General features: G+C 32.6%; 3 protein-coding genes across 3 annotated transcripts; 1 reads left to right on the top strand and 2 right to left on the bottom strand.

Moving 5' to 3' along the window:
- Nucleotides 1–8,772: 8,772 nt before the first annotated feature.
- On the bottom strand, nt 8,773–10,552 carry LOC148546569 (uncharacterized). Its single transcript, XM_088499255.1, has 3 exons — nt 9,663–10,552; nt 8,924–9,419; nt 8,773–8,823 (listed from the first exon to the last, which is right to left on the bottom strand). Exons 1-3 carry the CDS (start codon nt 10,550–10,552, stop codon nt 8,773–8,775), a joined length of 1,437 nt encoding a protein of 478 aa, XP_088355381.1.
- Nucleotides 10,553–10,740: 188 nt separating this feature from the next.
- LOC148546568 (uncharacterized) lies at nt 10,741–12,291 on the bottom strand. Its single transcript, XM_088497995.1, has one exon. The coding sequence runs from the start codon at nt 12,289–12,291 to the stop codon at nt 10,741–10,743; it is 1,551 nt and encodes a 516-aa protein (XP_088354121.1).
- A 1,175-nt stretch (nt 12,292–13,466) lies between these two features.
- On the top strand, nt 13,467–14,682 carry LOC107618900 (uncharacterized). Its single transcript, XM_016321077.3, has one exon. The coding sequence runs from the start codon at nt 13,773–13,775 to the stop codon at nt 14,181–14,183; it is 411 nt and encodes a 136-aa protein (XP_016176563.1). The 5' UTR covers nt 13,467–13,772; the 3' UTR covers nt 14,184–14,682.
- The last annotated feature ends 3 nt before the right edge of the window (nt 14,683–14,685 follow it).

Genomic DNA, 14,685 nt, shown 5'->3' with positions numbered 1-14,685 from the left:
TTATATATATATATATATATATATATATATATATAAGGGATCTTAAAACTCGTCTTGTCTAATTACACTCAATGATAACATAACTCAGTATTCTTCCTTTCATTTAAAAAAAATTATTAGATATTAATTTATATATATAAAAAAATCAAATTTGTGTACATTTATACATATTGATCTAGACATTCCTTTAACTAAATAATTAACTATTAAAATAATTAAATTTATCATAGTAAAGTAATTAAATTTACAATTAATAAATAATAAAATTATTATTATAGTATAATAATTTTTTATGAGATGTTAAATATATATTTTTATATACGATGATTGATTTTTGTGTATACGTGACATAATAAAATAATAAAATTAATTTTAATACATGTTTTATGTGTGTATCTAATTACATAATGATACATTAATAAAAATAATTATCTTTTACATTGATCATGTGAATGATTATTTAAAAAAATAAATATAATTAGACAATTGTGTAAAATAATTAAAACAAATTAATATTTTACAGTAATTAATTAATTTTTTAACAATAGTATAATTAAACTTTTTTATAAATACTAAATTTTTACTATCATACAATGACTACTATTTGGTAAATAATTTTGTATGTCTATATTATATAATTGAGGTTTTAGAATACGGTATATATAATGATGGATTTTAATATACTTATACTACGATAGTTAGTGTGGTTATGTAAGTATTCTTAAAATTATGGTGATTAGCGAGAGATGAGAGATATATTAAAATTGAAGGGTAATAATATAAGATGAGGTTGTAAATAAAGAGTGGTTATGATGATTAGCGGTGAAAGCGAAGCAGATAGTGGTAATAAGTAAGAAGTAAAAAGAAGTAAGTAGACAATGCACGTGGAAAGATTCATTTGATGATGGGTTGGTATTTGGTAAACCCAATCCAGACTAACTAATAACCCAAATATACAAAGTAAGTGTGACATGGTAGATGGGCGTATTCAAGGCTCTAACATGGTATCCTATGCTAATCATATCATCATATATATCAAAGAAAGAAAAATAAAAATAAGAAAGAGAAAGAGAAAGAGTGAGGGGGCACAGAAAGATAGATAGGTGGTGTGTGTGTGTTCTTTGCATGCAATGGCCATGTGCACGCGCATATGCTGTGGGGTGATCAATGAAAGCGAACACACCTTCAATTCATGCATCATCATATCCCACCATATGCCATATATATCCATCATTATTATCATTGTTTGCTACTGCCAATATTCACCATGCATATATCTATAATCTCTTCTTCTCTTATTTTTGGTACAACCATTTCTATCAAAATACTTAACTCGTTAGGTAAATGCTGATAACTACTCATATATTTAATATTTTTTTTTTGTGGGACAACAAAATTAAATTCTACATATTTTCATAATACATATATACAATTGTGATATATATTATGTTCTGATGCTATTTATTCCAAAAATTTAAATAATTAGGTGAAGATAACAAAATAGTTATATATTTAATAATATCCTCTTATGTTAAAATTTTTTTGTCAACAATTGTCATAATGCAAATTTTTAAATTATATAAATTCTGATATTATATCATGATATTTTTTTTTAAATTAAACTGATAAAAAAATATATTAATAATTATATATGTGACAGATTTAGAGAATCAACTTGTTTGCAATGTGAACTTTTAATTTCAAGAAATATAAATAAATATTTATTACTGTTAAAATGAAGGTATTTGTATGTATTTTCCATTTGTCTACATGTTTGAATAATCCAGTAAATGTAATTATAATATACTATACTCAAGGGGTTGAACTTTTTTTATCGATGAGATTTACATCTCAATTTTAACCATTATCAAGAAAAGTAAAATTTCAAGTAAGGATTCATAATAATATATACAAATTAAACACTTATAATTAGTAGATATGGCACAGTTTAATCATCAAGAAGAAAATTATCGTTTCAGAATTTCAGGAGAGACGGAAGCTTAACAAATTAATTTCTACTATGATTTACTTTCTTGACTTTTTTTTTTTTTTTGTTTTATCTATAATTAATTGTTTACTTAATTATTTAATTTATCTTTTAACATGCACCACTCCCAGACCACTTTACATGAGTCAACGTGTATGGTATCACATCAAATAAAAAGGATCTTATCTTAATCTTAATTTGGATTATTACATTTTGAGCAATTTGATTGCTAGTTGAACCAACAAGAAATTAAAGTATTTATATTCAAATATAAAATCATTGTTTAAAACCATGATCAAGTTTAAAATTCATTATTTTCCCGCTTATAGAGTATGTGCGTACGTGTCTCTGTGTCTAACCATATAGGAATTAGAAGGTCATTTACGGAATATTACTAATATTTAAATTATACAACAAGAATATATACCAGTTCAAAAATAAAATAATACATTTATTTATTTATATTTATCAAACACGTAATAACTTGATCCTAGCTAGTTGTCCTTGTTTTACTTCTCAGCATTCCTAGGGGACCAAACACAAAATAAATAAAATAAAATTAGATAGTAAAGAATCAGTAGTCATTTTCATTTGCATATATAGTAGCCATCTGTGAATTATATATCTCTAAAATACAGAAATAAATAATCAAGAGATAATTTTGAGGGAAAAAAATCATTTGCTACATATTCAAATGGATCAGCTATACCATTCAATATTATTGCCTGCCCTATTTTTGTGTTTGTTTTCTCAGTTTTGGTAAATAGATCGATCAGATATGTCATTTTTTTAGTTTAATGGTACAGCATCAAGTCATGTGTACATACCAAATTATAAGTGGATATTCTTTTCCTGTGAAACATATAACATATGCTTTTTTCTTTTTCTTTTTATGAAACTCAACATATCACTTTAAAGTTTATAAATATTGAAAAAAAAAATGAAAATGCACTATCTTGATATTAAATATACACTTGTTATTACTATAATCCTGATTTAATTTAGGTAAAAACTCAAGTGAAGTTGATATCTAAGAGTCGTTAGATGAAAATTTAGTCAAATCAGTCAAATCATTTAACGGCTCTCAAATATCAACTTCACGTGAAGTCGACTGCACCTGAGTTTCCACTTTTAATTTATTTCTTTGTTTCTTGGTTGCTCCTTAATTTAATTTGTAGTCACTTTGAGATTTATAAACGTCTAAAAGAAAATCTAAAAGGATACCTTATTAGCTTCTTCGTTATAAATTGAAGAACATCTTTTTGCTTAACATGAATTATGTTGTTGATAAAAATGTAAAATTATTATGTTGCTGAAAGGTGAATTGGGATCAACATGAAATATAAGTGGCCGAGAAGAATGACCAAAGCAGTAATCAATATCATGAAATTTCAAATAAAGTGATTTATTATATATTTCACTTCTTCAAGTGCATATAATGGCATGCTGAAAATTTTCACATATATATAATGATAACAAGTTGAGCATCTTTTCACTATTTAAATCATAACACCTACTGCAATTTGCCTAGTATCTACTTTTTAATTATAAACTTGATTCTATAAAGTTCTGAAAAATCATATAAACCAAAATTAAGCAATCTTTTAGTAATAATAAAAGTATTTGAATAATTATATATCTATTAATATTATGTAATTAACTATATGTCTTGCAGCATGCAGTACTTGTGTACAATTAATTACCAATTTGTATTTGTTATTATTGTTATTAATTGGTAAGGTATCGCCAAATAATTTAATAAAGCATGCATTGCATCCAATATTTTTTTTTTATCATATGAGATATATACCTTATTAAGCATTGGATCCGAATAATGTATAAATGTCCAAAGCAAGATAAAAATGTCAGTTAACACATTGATTTTCCCCTCAAATGTTAAATTTCAAGAAATAAAATAAATGATCTTTGAAAAATTTGTGATTTAAGTTTATTTTTACTAAACTAATATATTTGTTACTCAATGAAAATTTAGTTTAAATTCCTTACACTAATATAATTATAAAAAGGTAAAAACTCATGTGTGCAGTCGACTTCACGTGAAGTTAATACCTGAAAGTCGTTAGATGATTTGACTGAATTGACTAAATTTTCATCTAACGGTTTTCAACTATCTAACTTCAAGCGAAGTCGACTTCACCAGAGTTTTTACCTTATAAAAATCATATATCTATGTTTTGTGTAACTTTTCATGAACCAAAAATTAAATATTTTACTTTATAAATTCATGAACATATATAAAAAAATACTTGAAATATTTTATTTAAAGAGGAGAGAAAAACTAGGAATTAAATCCAGAATTTGTGATGTTCTATAATAATAAGAATAATAATAATTAAAAATGAAAAGAGGAAGAAGAAAAGAAACCTGCTTAAATCATAAATAAATAAAATAAAAATATAGGAAGTAAAAAAAAAAACCAATAAAATGGTGTTGTAGAAAAGTGTAGGAGTGAGTGTAGGAATTGTTGTGTGATAACACGCGCCATAGGAGCACGTGGTGAGAAGGGTGGGTATGCGACAGTGATAATCCTTTTGCCCCCCATAAACGTAAGAAGCACTCCTTACGTAAAAGCAACGGACCGTGAATCCCGTTTTGTGAAAGCCTGTTTTATCCCCTGCGCCCCACTCCATCAATCTCCCATACACCCTCACACTCCAAACCCTACATTTGTCTAACCACCTAAAACGTATTACACGTGGACCTTTTACTTTCTCCTTCACCAAAACGCTGCCGTATGGTCCCCTTTACAAATATAGTGATGATGGAAGTTAATTCAAGGATTAAAATTTTTAAAATGAAAAAATTTATAAAATAATTTAAATTAAGATAATAAAAAATTAAAATAATATAATTCATATATAATAATAGTTATAAATTTAATAATAATTAATTTTATTATTTTATTATTTTATTAATCTACTTACTCTGGATAATATAAATTTGCATTGAGAAGCATATACGACATATCATAAATATCTCAATTTTTGCTAGACACAAGAATAAGATACATTACGGTTATTTAATTAGATTTATATATTTATATAATTTTTTATATAATAAGTTTAAAAATTAATTATTATTTTATTAATATAATAATAAATAATTATTAATTATTTGAATAAATTTATTTTATATTAAGGATACATAAAAATTATATTCATATTATTTTAAATAACTTTTTTAAATGTTTCTAAATTGTTTTAATTACATATAACATTTTAGATAAGTTTTGTATTAATAATTAATACTATTATTTCTAAATTCATTTCAAACATATATAGTGACCAAAAATAAAAATTGAACACAACGATATATAATCATATTTGAATATTTTGTAGTTTTTATTAAAACATAATTAAACATAAAAAATGGACCTAAAATATATCTAATTAACACTTAGACGGAACAACTCAGCCGTATTTGTGCATGGTAGGTACTACTACTGCAAGGAGTAATTCCGTTTATTACTATTTAAAACTAAGCTTGTTTGGATGATATATGTAATAAAATAATAAATGGCCTCGAGATTCATAAATTAATATATTTCCGGTATGATAACTTATGCAATTACAAGTAGTTAAGACTCTCTAATGAGATTAATTAAAACTTCTTATAGTGCTCGACATTATCCAGTATGAAATCTTCTGTAATCTCTCTTCTGATTCCCAAATTATCAAGTAGTACTTCTAACTCCCTATTTCCCATGTGACAATTTTACTGTGCCAGCCAACATGTAAATAATTGAACAATAGACATGGTGGAATAATCAAGGTCTAAATCACCAAATGCTAACTAAAACGCAACAAAAAAGCAATTTGTCACGGTTAAATGTTAAATATATAAAATAATACAAGATAATATTTTTCGCATCGTGTGCAATTAAATTGTCGTTTAATCGAAACAAAATTAGGGGAACTTAGAGTCATTTGTAATTACCAAAAAATGCTGTAATATCCTTAAAAATTATTAATAATTAATCAAAATATTAATAAAACAGAAGTTATATAGTAGAGAGATATATATTATTGAGATTGAGATATAATAATAACTAATCAAATTCATTCAAAATAAATTAATAAAGATTTTCAGAATTTATTTATTTTCTAAAAAATAATAATTAATTTCTTATTCAATTACTATATTATTTATTATTTATATTTGAATAAGTATCTATTTTTTTATTCTATTAATAAGTAGTTTAGTTGTTATGCACATTGATTAGAGAATACCTACACTTAATTAAGTATTGTTATACATAATGTCAAAATATATAGTTTTTTTGTCAATTTAAAAGATTTAACACTCACAATTATTCATAGATAATTTGTACTTACTTATCTAATACCAAAATTAAATATATTTTTATCATTTTTAATTCAGTTTAATTTTACCAATGTAAAAATTGTTTACATATATACATTTATTTGTTTATTTATTTATTAGCATATCAATAAAAATAACTACTATACATCTATTTATATATTAATATTTTTTATAAAAATAATTATTTTTATAACTAATGTGTAAATAATCATTTAAAAGAATAAATATAACTAGATGAATATATAATAAAATTAAATGTTGTTTTTTTTTTGTGACTAAACAAGGAAAGAAACAAAGCAAAAACTATTCTAAATCCGAGCGGATGATTCGTTGGAGATCAACACTAGGCTCAGACCAAATAACATGATTAGAGTTACTCTTGGCACCATATTTAGCCATCCAATCCGCAGCTCTATTTGCTTCTCGGGACACCCATTCAACGTGAACAAGCCAAGGACGAGATAAAAGCTCCTGAATCTTGTGAACCAAATCTGTTACTTCAGATGGATACCCACTTGTAAGCTCATGCATGATGGGCAGAATGTCAAGGCAATCTGTTTCACATATAATATCCCTCAAACCGCAATCCCAAGCTAAAACCAGCCCCCTCCAAGCAGCAAATAATTCACATCTGATTATAGACCAAGGGGGAATGCTTCCAGAGCAGCCCGAGATCCAATCTCCCTTAGAATCTCTAATAATACACCCAAATCCCGCTAAATTTGAATCCATATACAAGCTTGCATCACAATTAACTTTAAAACTATTGCCTACCGGTGGTTCCCAACACAGGCAATTTCGGAGAGACCTAAAGGCATTGCTTCGATTCTTGTAAACCTGTAAGTCCTTGGCGGTAATTCTGGCCAAGGCAACAACCTTATGGTCTGTCCAAGGGTTGTCAGTGTTGAATATGTCATTGCACCTATGTCTCCATACCCACCAAAGCCCTGCACCAAAGGACGCCTCATTGTTAGCCAAGGCCTTCCGAAACCACTCTTCAAGAGCAGTACCAGCCGTCGAGTCCAGGATACTAGGATCCAACATATACCAGATTGCCTTTGATCGTTCACAGTCTCTAAGGCAATGCTCCATAGTCTCCTGCGCCTTGTTGCATCTCTTACACATATCTGAAGAAGCTAAATGCCGCTTGAATCGAAAGGTCTCAGTTGGTAGAGCATCATGTAAGCTAAGCCACATAGTAAATTTGAACTTCTCTGGAATGTTTGTGTTCCACAACCAGTTCCAATTACTGTTGGCATTCCAATTTAATGTTTTCTTTAATAACCATCTGTAACCCTCCCTTGCACTATACTTTTTTGTTGCTGCAGGCCACCACTCCCACTGTGGCTCCAACTCAGTCAAACTAGGATATCTCAGACCACAAATAAACTGCTTAATCTCATGCGGAATAGGCGTGGTAAGACTATCAACCTCCCAAGACACCCCTTTACACAAGTCAGCCACCATGAAATCTGATTCAGAAATATGTACATAAGGAACAAGGTTGCAAAGCTTACCAAAAGGAGTCCACTCATCATACCAAACTGATTTGTGGACATCTCCAATATTCCAATGAAGCCCTTCCTTGAGATGCTCATAGGCACTAACAATGTTCTTCCAGGTAGCCGATGAAGAATTTCTACTGTTTCCGTTCATACCAGATTGATTCCTGAGATATTTATGCTTCAGAACCTGCACCCATAACTTCTCACTATTATTTAGACAATCCCATACCAACTTTCCCAGAAGCGCCATGTTAGCACAGGAAGTATCCCTAATACCCAATCCTCCTGCCTTTTTAGGAGTTATGGCGACCTCCCACCTGACCAGAGGCAGTCCTTTTCCAGTCGCTTGGCCTTTCCACAAGAATTGTCTCATCAAGGAATCAATTTTATTACATGCATACTTCGGGAGAAGAGAAATTTGCATTTCATAAACTGGGATAGAGGCCATAACTGATTTAACAAGACAAAGCCTCCCTGCCTTATTCAGTAGGCGTCCTTTCCAACTGGAGAGCTTTCTCGAAATTTTTTCAATAATCTCCTGAGCCGTCTTCCTGGAAGCTCTGGCATGACCGATGTTAATTCCCAGGTATTTACCCAAATCATTGCAGAACCGGATGTTAGAGACCCCTGAGAGAACCTCTTTTCTCCTCTCCGACACCCTCTTGGAACACTGGGCCTTTGACTTATGAAGATTTACCTTTAAACCTGACGCTCTAGAAAACAAGTCCAAACAATGCAGGACCTCTATTACTTGAGCTTTTGATGCCTTACAGAAAAGCAAAAGATCATCTGCAAACATCAAATGAGAGAGTCGTGGTCCATTCCTAGAAACCGCAACTGGGTTCCACAAACCTTGGGAAACTCTATGAGAGATAAAGCAGGCAAGCATTTCCATACAGAGTACAAATAGATAAGGAGACATAGGATCTCCTTGCCTCAACCCTCTCTTCGGATTGAAATTTTGGAGCCTGTTCCCATTCCACAAAACTGCCAACGAAGAGGAAGTCACACAATTCAATATAAGATTAATGGTAGCCTTTGGAAACCTAAACCGGACCAAAGTAGCTTCCAGAAAACGCCAGTCTACCCTGTCATAAGCTTTTTCCAAATCAATCTTGAATGCCATGGTCCCTTTTCGAGACTTGGTGTTCCTCATGAAGTGCATAATCTCTTGAGCAATGATAATATTCTCCGTGGTTCCTCTTCCTGGAATGAACCCTCCTTGCAAAGGACCAATGATCTCCGATAGGAAAGGTCTGAACCTGTTAACTAGAACCTTTGTGACAATTTTATAAATTACATTACATAAGCTAATAGGCCGAAACTCCCGTAAGGAAGAGGGAACTTCCACTTTAGGAATTAAAACAATGAGAGTATCGAAAATAGCCGCATTCAATGGCTCACCCTCAAAGGCTCGCTTGACCAGTCTACACACATCGTTGCTAAGAGAGTCCCAGAACTCTTTGTAGAAAATTGCTTGAAATCCATCTGGCCCTGGGGCTTTAAATGAACTCATGGTCATCACAGCTCTTTTAACCTCTTCAGACGTCACCGGTTCCACTAACTTTTGACAAGCCTCAGTACTAAGAGACGGGCAAGGAAAAGGCCCCATGGCGTCCAGGTCAATATCCTCCCTTGTAGAAAAGAGCTTTTGAAAGAAAGAATTTGCCGCCAGTTCTAGAGTCGTAGTCTCCGTGGTCCAAGACCCATCCTCCAAAAATAACCCATGAATTTTGTTCCTCTTTCTCCTGATAACTGTCTGCAGATGAAAAAATTTTGTATTTCTGTCTCCACATCTCACCCATTGTTCTCTAGATTTTTGATACCACAACAACTCTTCTTGAAGAAGGACAGCATTCAGTTCCTGATGCAAAACTTGCTCTTTGATCCTAAGCTGTTGATCCTCCCGACTTTCCAGAGTAATCTGAACGTCATTCAAAAGCCTCTCCAACTCCCTTTTCTTAACAAAAATATTGCCAAAAACCTTTTTATTGAAGCTAGTTGCATCTTTTTGAACCTCCAACAAACATTTAACTACATCCGGAGCTCCTCTATTCCAAGCTGTATCAACAACATTCCTAAAAAGAGGATGAGTCATCCACGCAGCCTGGAATCTGAACGGACGATGGCCCTTGGTAGCCCTCTTTGCCATCTTGCACCTAGTGAATAATGGGCAATGATCAGAGTGAAGGCGCGCCAGCACCTCAGTATAAGCCTCTGGAAACATTAGTCGCCAGTCCTGGTTGATGACTGCTCTATCAAGCTTCTTGGCCACCTGCACCCCACCTTTCACCTTCCTGTACCAAGTGAATCTTCTCCCAATAGCCCCCATATCAAACAGCCCACAATCCTCCAATGTTTCCGCAAATTGTTCTGCTCTGGCAAGTCTAAATTGCCCCCCTCTAACTTCACTCTGCAACAAAACATCATTAAAGTCCCCTAACACAATCCAAGGTCCGTGGATCATATTAGCAATCCTTGTCAAGTCACCCCACAGTTCTTTACGCCGATGTATATGCGGATTAGCATACACCGCATTGCAGTAACTAGATGTATTGCCCATAGTGATTTCAAAACTGATACATTGATCAACTACATCCAATACTCTCACAGAAATATTTGAATTAGAACATAGAACCCAGATACCCCCACTATGACCATTAGCCTCAACAATACCAACATCCTGGTAACCTAGATTATTCCAAAAAGATTTCATCCTCTCGAAAGCAATATGGGTTTCAAACAGAATGAAAAAAGTAGGATGAAATTTATTCGCTAACTCCTTACTATGAACCCGGGCCAATTTATTAGAGGCACCTCTAATATTCCAAAATAGAAAGCTTAAATCTAAATAATCCATAAAACAATTTGTATTGTAAAAAGGACCAACCTCAGCTGAAGTCCCTAACGAGATGATGAAGATCCACCATCATATCCCCCTGAGCCTTGCTTGTCCTTGTCCGGTTGTTGCCCGGTCTGTCTATGTCCCTCCACTGACAACCCTTCCAATTTGCCGATTTGCTGCTTGCTGGTGTCGCCAAGGCAGTCCGGAGTCGACGGCGAATTCTGCAAAGAAGAAGGGCGCAACCTCTTGTGTCCGTTTTTGATAATGGCAGTGAAAGTCGGCACCGCAACGGAGACAGATTTGCCCTTCACCCCTTGCTGTTTGGAAGATGCCATGCGTGCCTTAGATCCGCTAACCGACCCGGTCTTCACCCCTGATTCGGCTCCTCTCATACGTAGCCCAAAGTCACGGTTCTGGTCCAATTTCTGATTTGAGCGCACCGGCATTTTATCTTTAGATGTTTGTTGGGCTTTGTTTGATTGACTCAATTTTTCTCTCCTTTTGCCGCTGACTTTGGTCCAGCCAGCCTCATTTTCCAAATGTTGGGACCCCACTTCCTTCCCATGCAACGTATCATCTAATTCCTCCCCAATTTCTGCAACTATCACTGACTCTTTGGGATTGCTTCCAAATTCAAAAATTTTCTCTTTTGAAGCTTCCTGTGGCTGCACCACCCGAGCCGCCGTCTCGGTCACTGATGTTTTCTTTCGATCCACCCTTTCCGAATCTATTGAGGTCATTCTGCAGTCAGTTGCTGGATGCCCGAAACAATTGCACTTGTCACAAATAAGGTGTAAGCATTCATACTCCACCTTATATTCAAACTCATCGACAATCACACTCCGGACCACCGGCAAACCAAGATTAATTTGCACGCAAGCCCGAGCAAATTTTCCCCTTTCCGCCAACTTAGTAGCCAGATCCACCTTGACTGGTCTTCCCACAGCAGAAGCGATTCTCATCATGGCTTTATCCTGATAGTACCATATGCTCAAACCAGAGATTCGAATCCAAACCATAGTCTCCCCGAAAGTGTCCTCACAAGGTTTAAAATCCGGTGTCCATGGCTTGACCGCAATATAGTGACCGAAGATCATCCATGGCCCCCCTAGTAAAACCTTCTCTCGATCGTCCATGCGATCAAATTTAACGAGGAAGTACCCAAAACCCACATCCAAGATTTCATATCCACCGGTGATCCTCCATACCCCTTTCAATTTGTGAAACATGGCCGTGTAACTAAGGTTTTTTCCAAGAACCTTAATCACAATTGCTTCCTTGTATGGTTCAGAAAGGATGTTCCTAGCCTCTTCGGAGAAGCAAACTCTTGGAGGCATAGGATCTCCTTGTTTTCCAGTGACCACTGCCATGGAATCCTCATCTAGAGCTTCAGCTCGATTTATCCCTGTGGCTACCGTAGAACCAATAACCTTGTCACGGAACGAAATCTTGGAAGTCACCCTGGAACTAAGGTCGCCCTTACTTGATCCCTCCTTCACACCTGATGCAAACCCTCCCACACTCTCCCCCTTATCTCTTTCGATGGCATGGCCATCTTCTTCACCGTGTTTCACCCTCAAACGCTCTCTCCCGCTCTCTCCTTCTCTCATTCTCTCTGAGTACGAAGTACGTACTCTTTCTCTGCTAGGGTTTTTTTTTTCCCAACTCAATATTTTCTCAATACAATTAAATGTTGTTTAATATAATTAGACATCTTGTTAGAAATAAAAATAGTAATACAATAAGAAAGTTTTTAAATAATCAAAAAGACTGTTTTTTTCAGTAATTTTAATCGTTAATTTTAACTAATATATATTATATATATTTTATAATTAAAATTAATTATTAAAATTATTAGAATACTAATGTACTTAATATATTTAAAATTCTTCCCATACAATATTATTAAAGAAAATAAAAGAACTCAGTATCTTTGATAAAACTGTGAAGGAATAGAAAAAGAATAAAAAAGATGAAGAAATTTTAACTAATATATATTATATATATTTTATAATTAAAATTAATTATTAAAATTATTAGAATACTGATGTACTTAATATATTTAAAATTCTTCCCATACAATATTATTAAAGAAAATAAAAGAAGTCAGTATCTTTGATAAAACTGTGAAGGAATAGAAAAAGAATAAAAAAGATGAAGAAATTTTTATTAATTGTTGATTGATTGAATTGAATTAAATTATATATTGTAAATTATGAAGGTAAAACTAAATATATATAGAGTATTAACCTACAAAAGATAAAAATAAATAAAGATAAAATAAAAACAACTAAAGATAGGATAAAGATAAGATAAGATAAAATAATATAGGCTAAAATTGTAATTAAATTTATATATTCTATTGAGTTGTATTTATAGACCACAAAACTTCTTTATTATTATCATGGGTTAAGGTAGAAGAGTAATTTAATAGTCTTATTCTTGCAAATTAAAAGTGTTTCGTAAACTAGGTGTATGTTTTCTTTATTTAATTATCACAAATAGACAGAGTTTTTTTTTAAGTTCTTTATCATTTGTTTAATTTGTATTTTTATTTTCAAAATTTTATTAATAAAAGAAAACAGAAAATTAAAAAACAAAGGTATAACTTTTTATACAAAATTAAAACAAAAAATATTTTAAAAAAATCAATAATATGTTATCTTATTTTATCTTCTACTAGTTTAATTTGACACATATAGCAGTGGTACCGTAATAAAAGTGTTCTCTCTCAGTAAGTGGAAAATTAAAACCACTTATGGTTTATAATACCCCACTCACCCATTCTTACTTATTCTCTCTCCTACCCTTCAATTCTCTCTCTCCTTCTTCTTCTTCTTCTTCCTTCTCCCTCCTACCTTCTAACGCACGCTTTCAAAGCTTTCCATAAAGCTTTTCCCCCCATAATCATCTATATATAACGCAGACAATTCCAGTTTCACGCACCTCACGCTTAGTAAAAAAAAATTAAAGAAAAAAAAAAGAAAAGAAAAAACAAATTCCATATTATTTTCTTTTCTTTAATTTTAATTTTTGCTCTTCCAAATTCTCACGACGATCTTACAGTTATATATAATCCCCATCCATCTCCATGTCCACCGACCTTCATCTTCACCACAACCTCCCTAAGCTCCGAATCTCTCCGATCAAGATGGAGAACACATCAAGAATCCACTCTTCAAACCAAAACGACGCCGTCGCCGTCGTGGAAGAACGACCTGAGGCGGTTACAGACCGCAACGACGGTGGCGCCGTTGTTTTGAGCGTTGTTGAGGTGGAGCAGGAGGAGGAGGAGGAAGAGAGCTACAGGACGCCGACGTCGAAGGAGAGCAAGATTCCGGAGATGGTGACGTGTCCGCCGGCGCCGAAGAAGGCGAAGGCGATTGCGTCGTGTAAGAGGAAGCTTCTAGATGAGTTCCAGTTCTTTGATGTGAACAATAAGGAAGACATGGACGCTTTCTTCAGATCTACTTTTCCTAAGAGGACATGCTCCTGTACATGATCATCATCATCTTCTTCTTCTCTCTCATTATCTGAAAAAAGAAAAAACGGTTATTATATTTCCACGTTTTAATTTGGCTTCCTCCAAGCTGATGGAATGTGAAGCTACGTAAATTACACAATTTTTAATTAGTTTCTTCTTTAATTTCTTCTTCCTTCTCCTTCTTATAAAATTCCGATTCCGATCCATCACTTGTTGGATTAACTCTACTCTTTTTTCTTCTTTTCTTTTCTTTTTTTTTTTTAATTATATTGTTTTTATGTTATATATATTTCACTTGTATAAGATGTGAAATATTGGATCGTCCTGAATTAATCGTGTCTGTTCATTAGTTATTAAATTCAGAATCGACATATATAATCCTTGAATTCTCTAAAATTGTGAATTGAGCTTGATGTGGTTCTCTTATGTTAGTTAGATTGTAATTTTGATCTAAGAATCATTATTGGTAGGTAGATACTCAGCATCAAATTAATAATTAAGATTTATTGGATGATAATTT

This window comes from Arachis ipaensis, chromosome B9 (genome assembly GCF_059453495.1).
Source record: "Arachis ipaensis isolate K30076 ecotype BB chromosome B9, ASM5945349v1, whole genome shotgun sequence".
NCBI lineage: Eukaryota > Viridiplantae > Streptophyta > Magnoliopsida > Fabales > Fabaceae > Arachis > Arachis ipaensis.
Note: the sequence above shows the minus strand (reverse complement) of the source record. Positions and strands in the feature narration are given on the sequence as shown.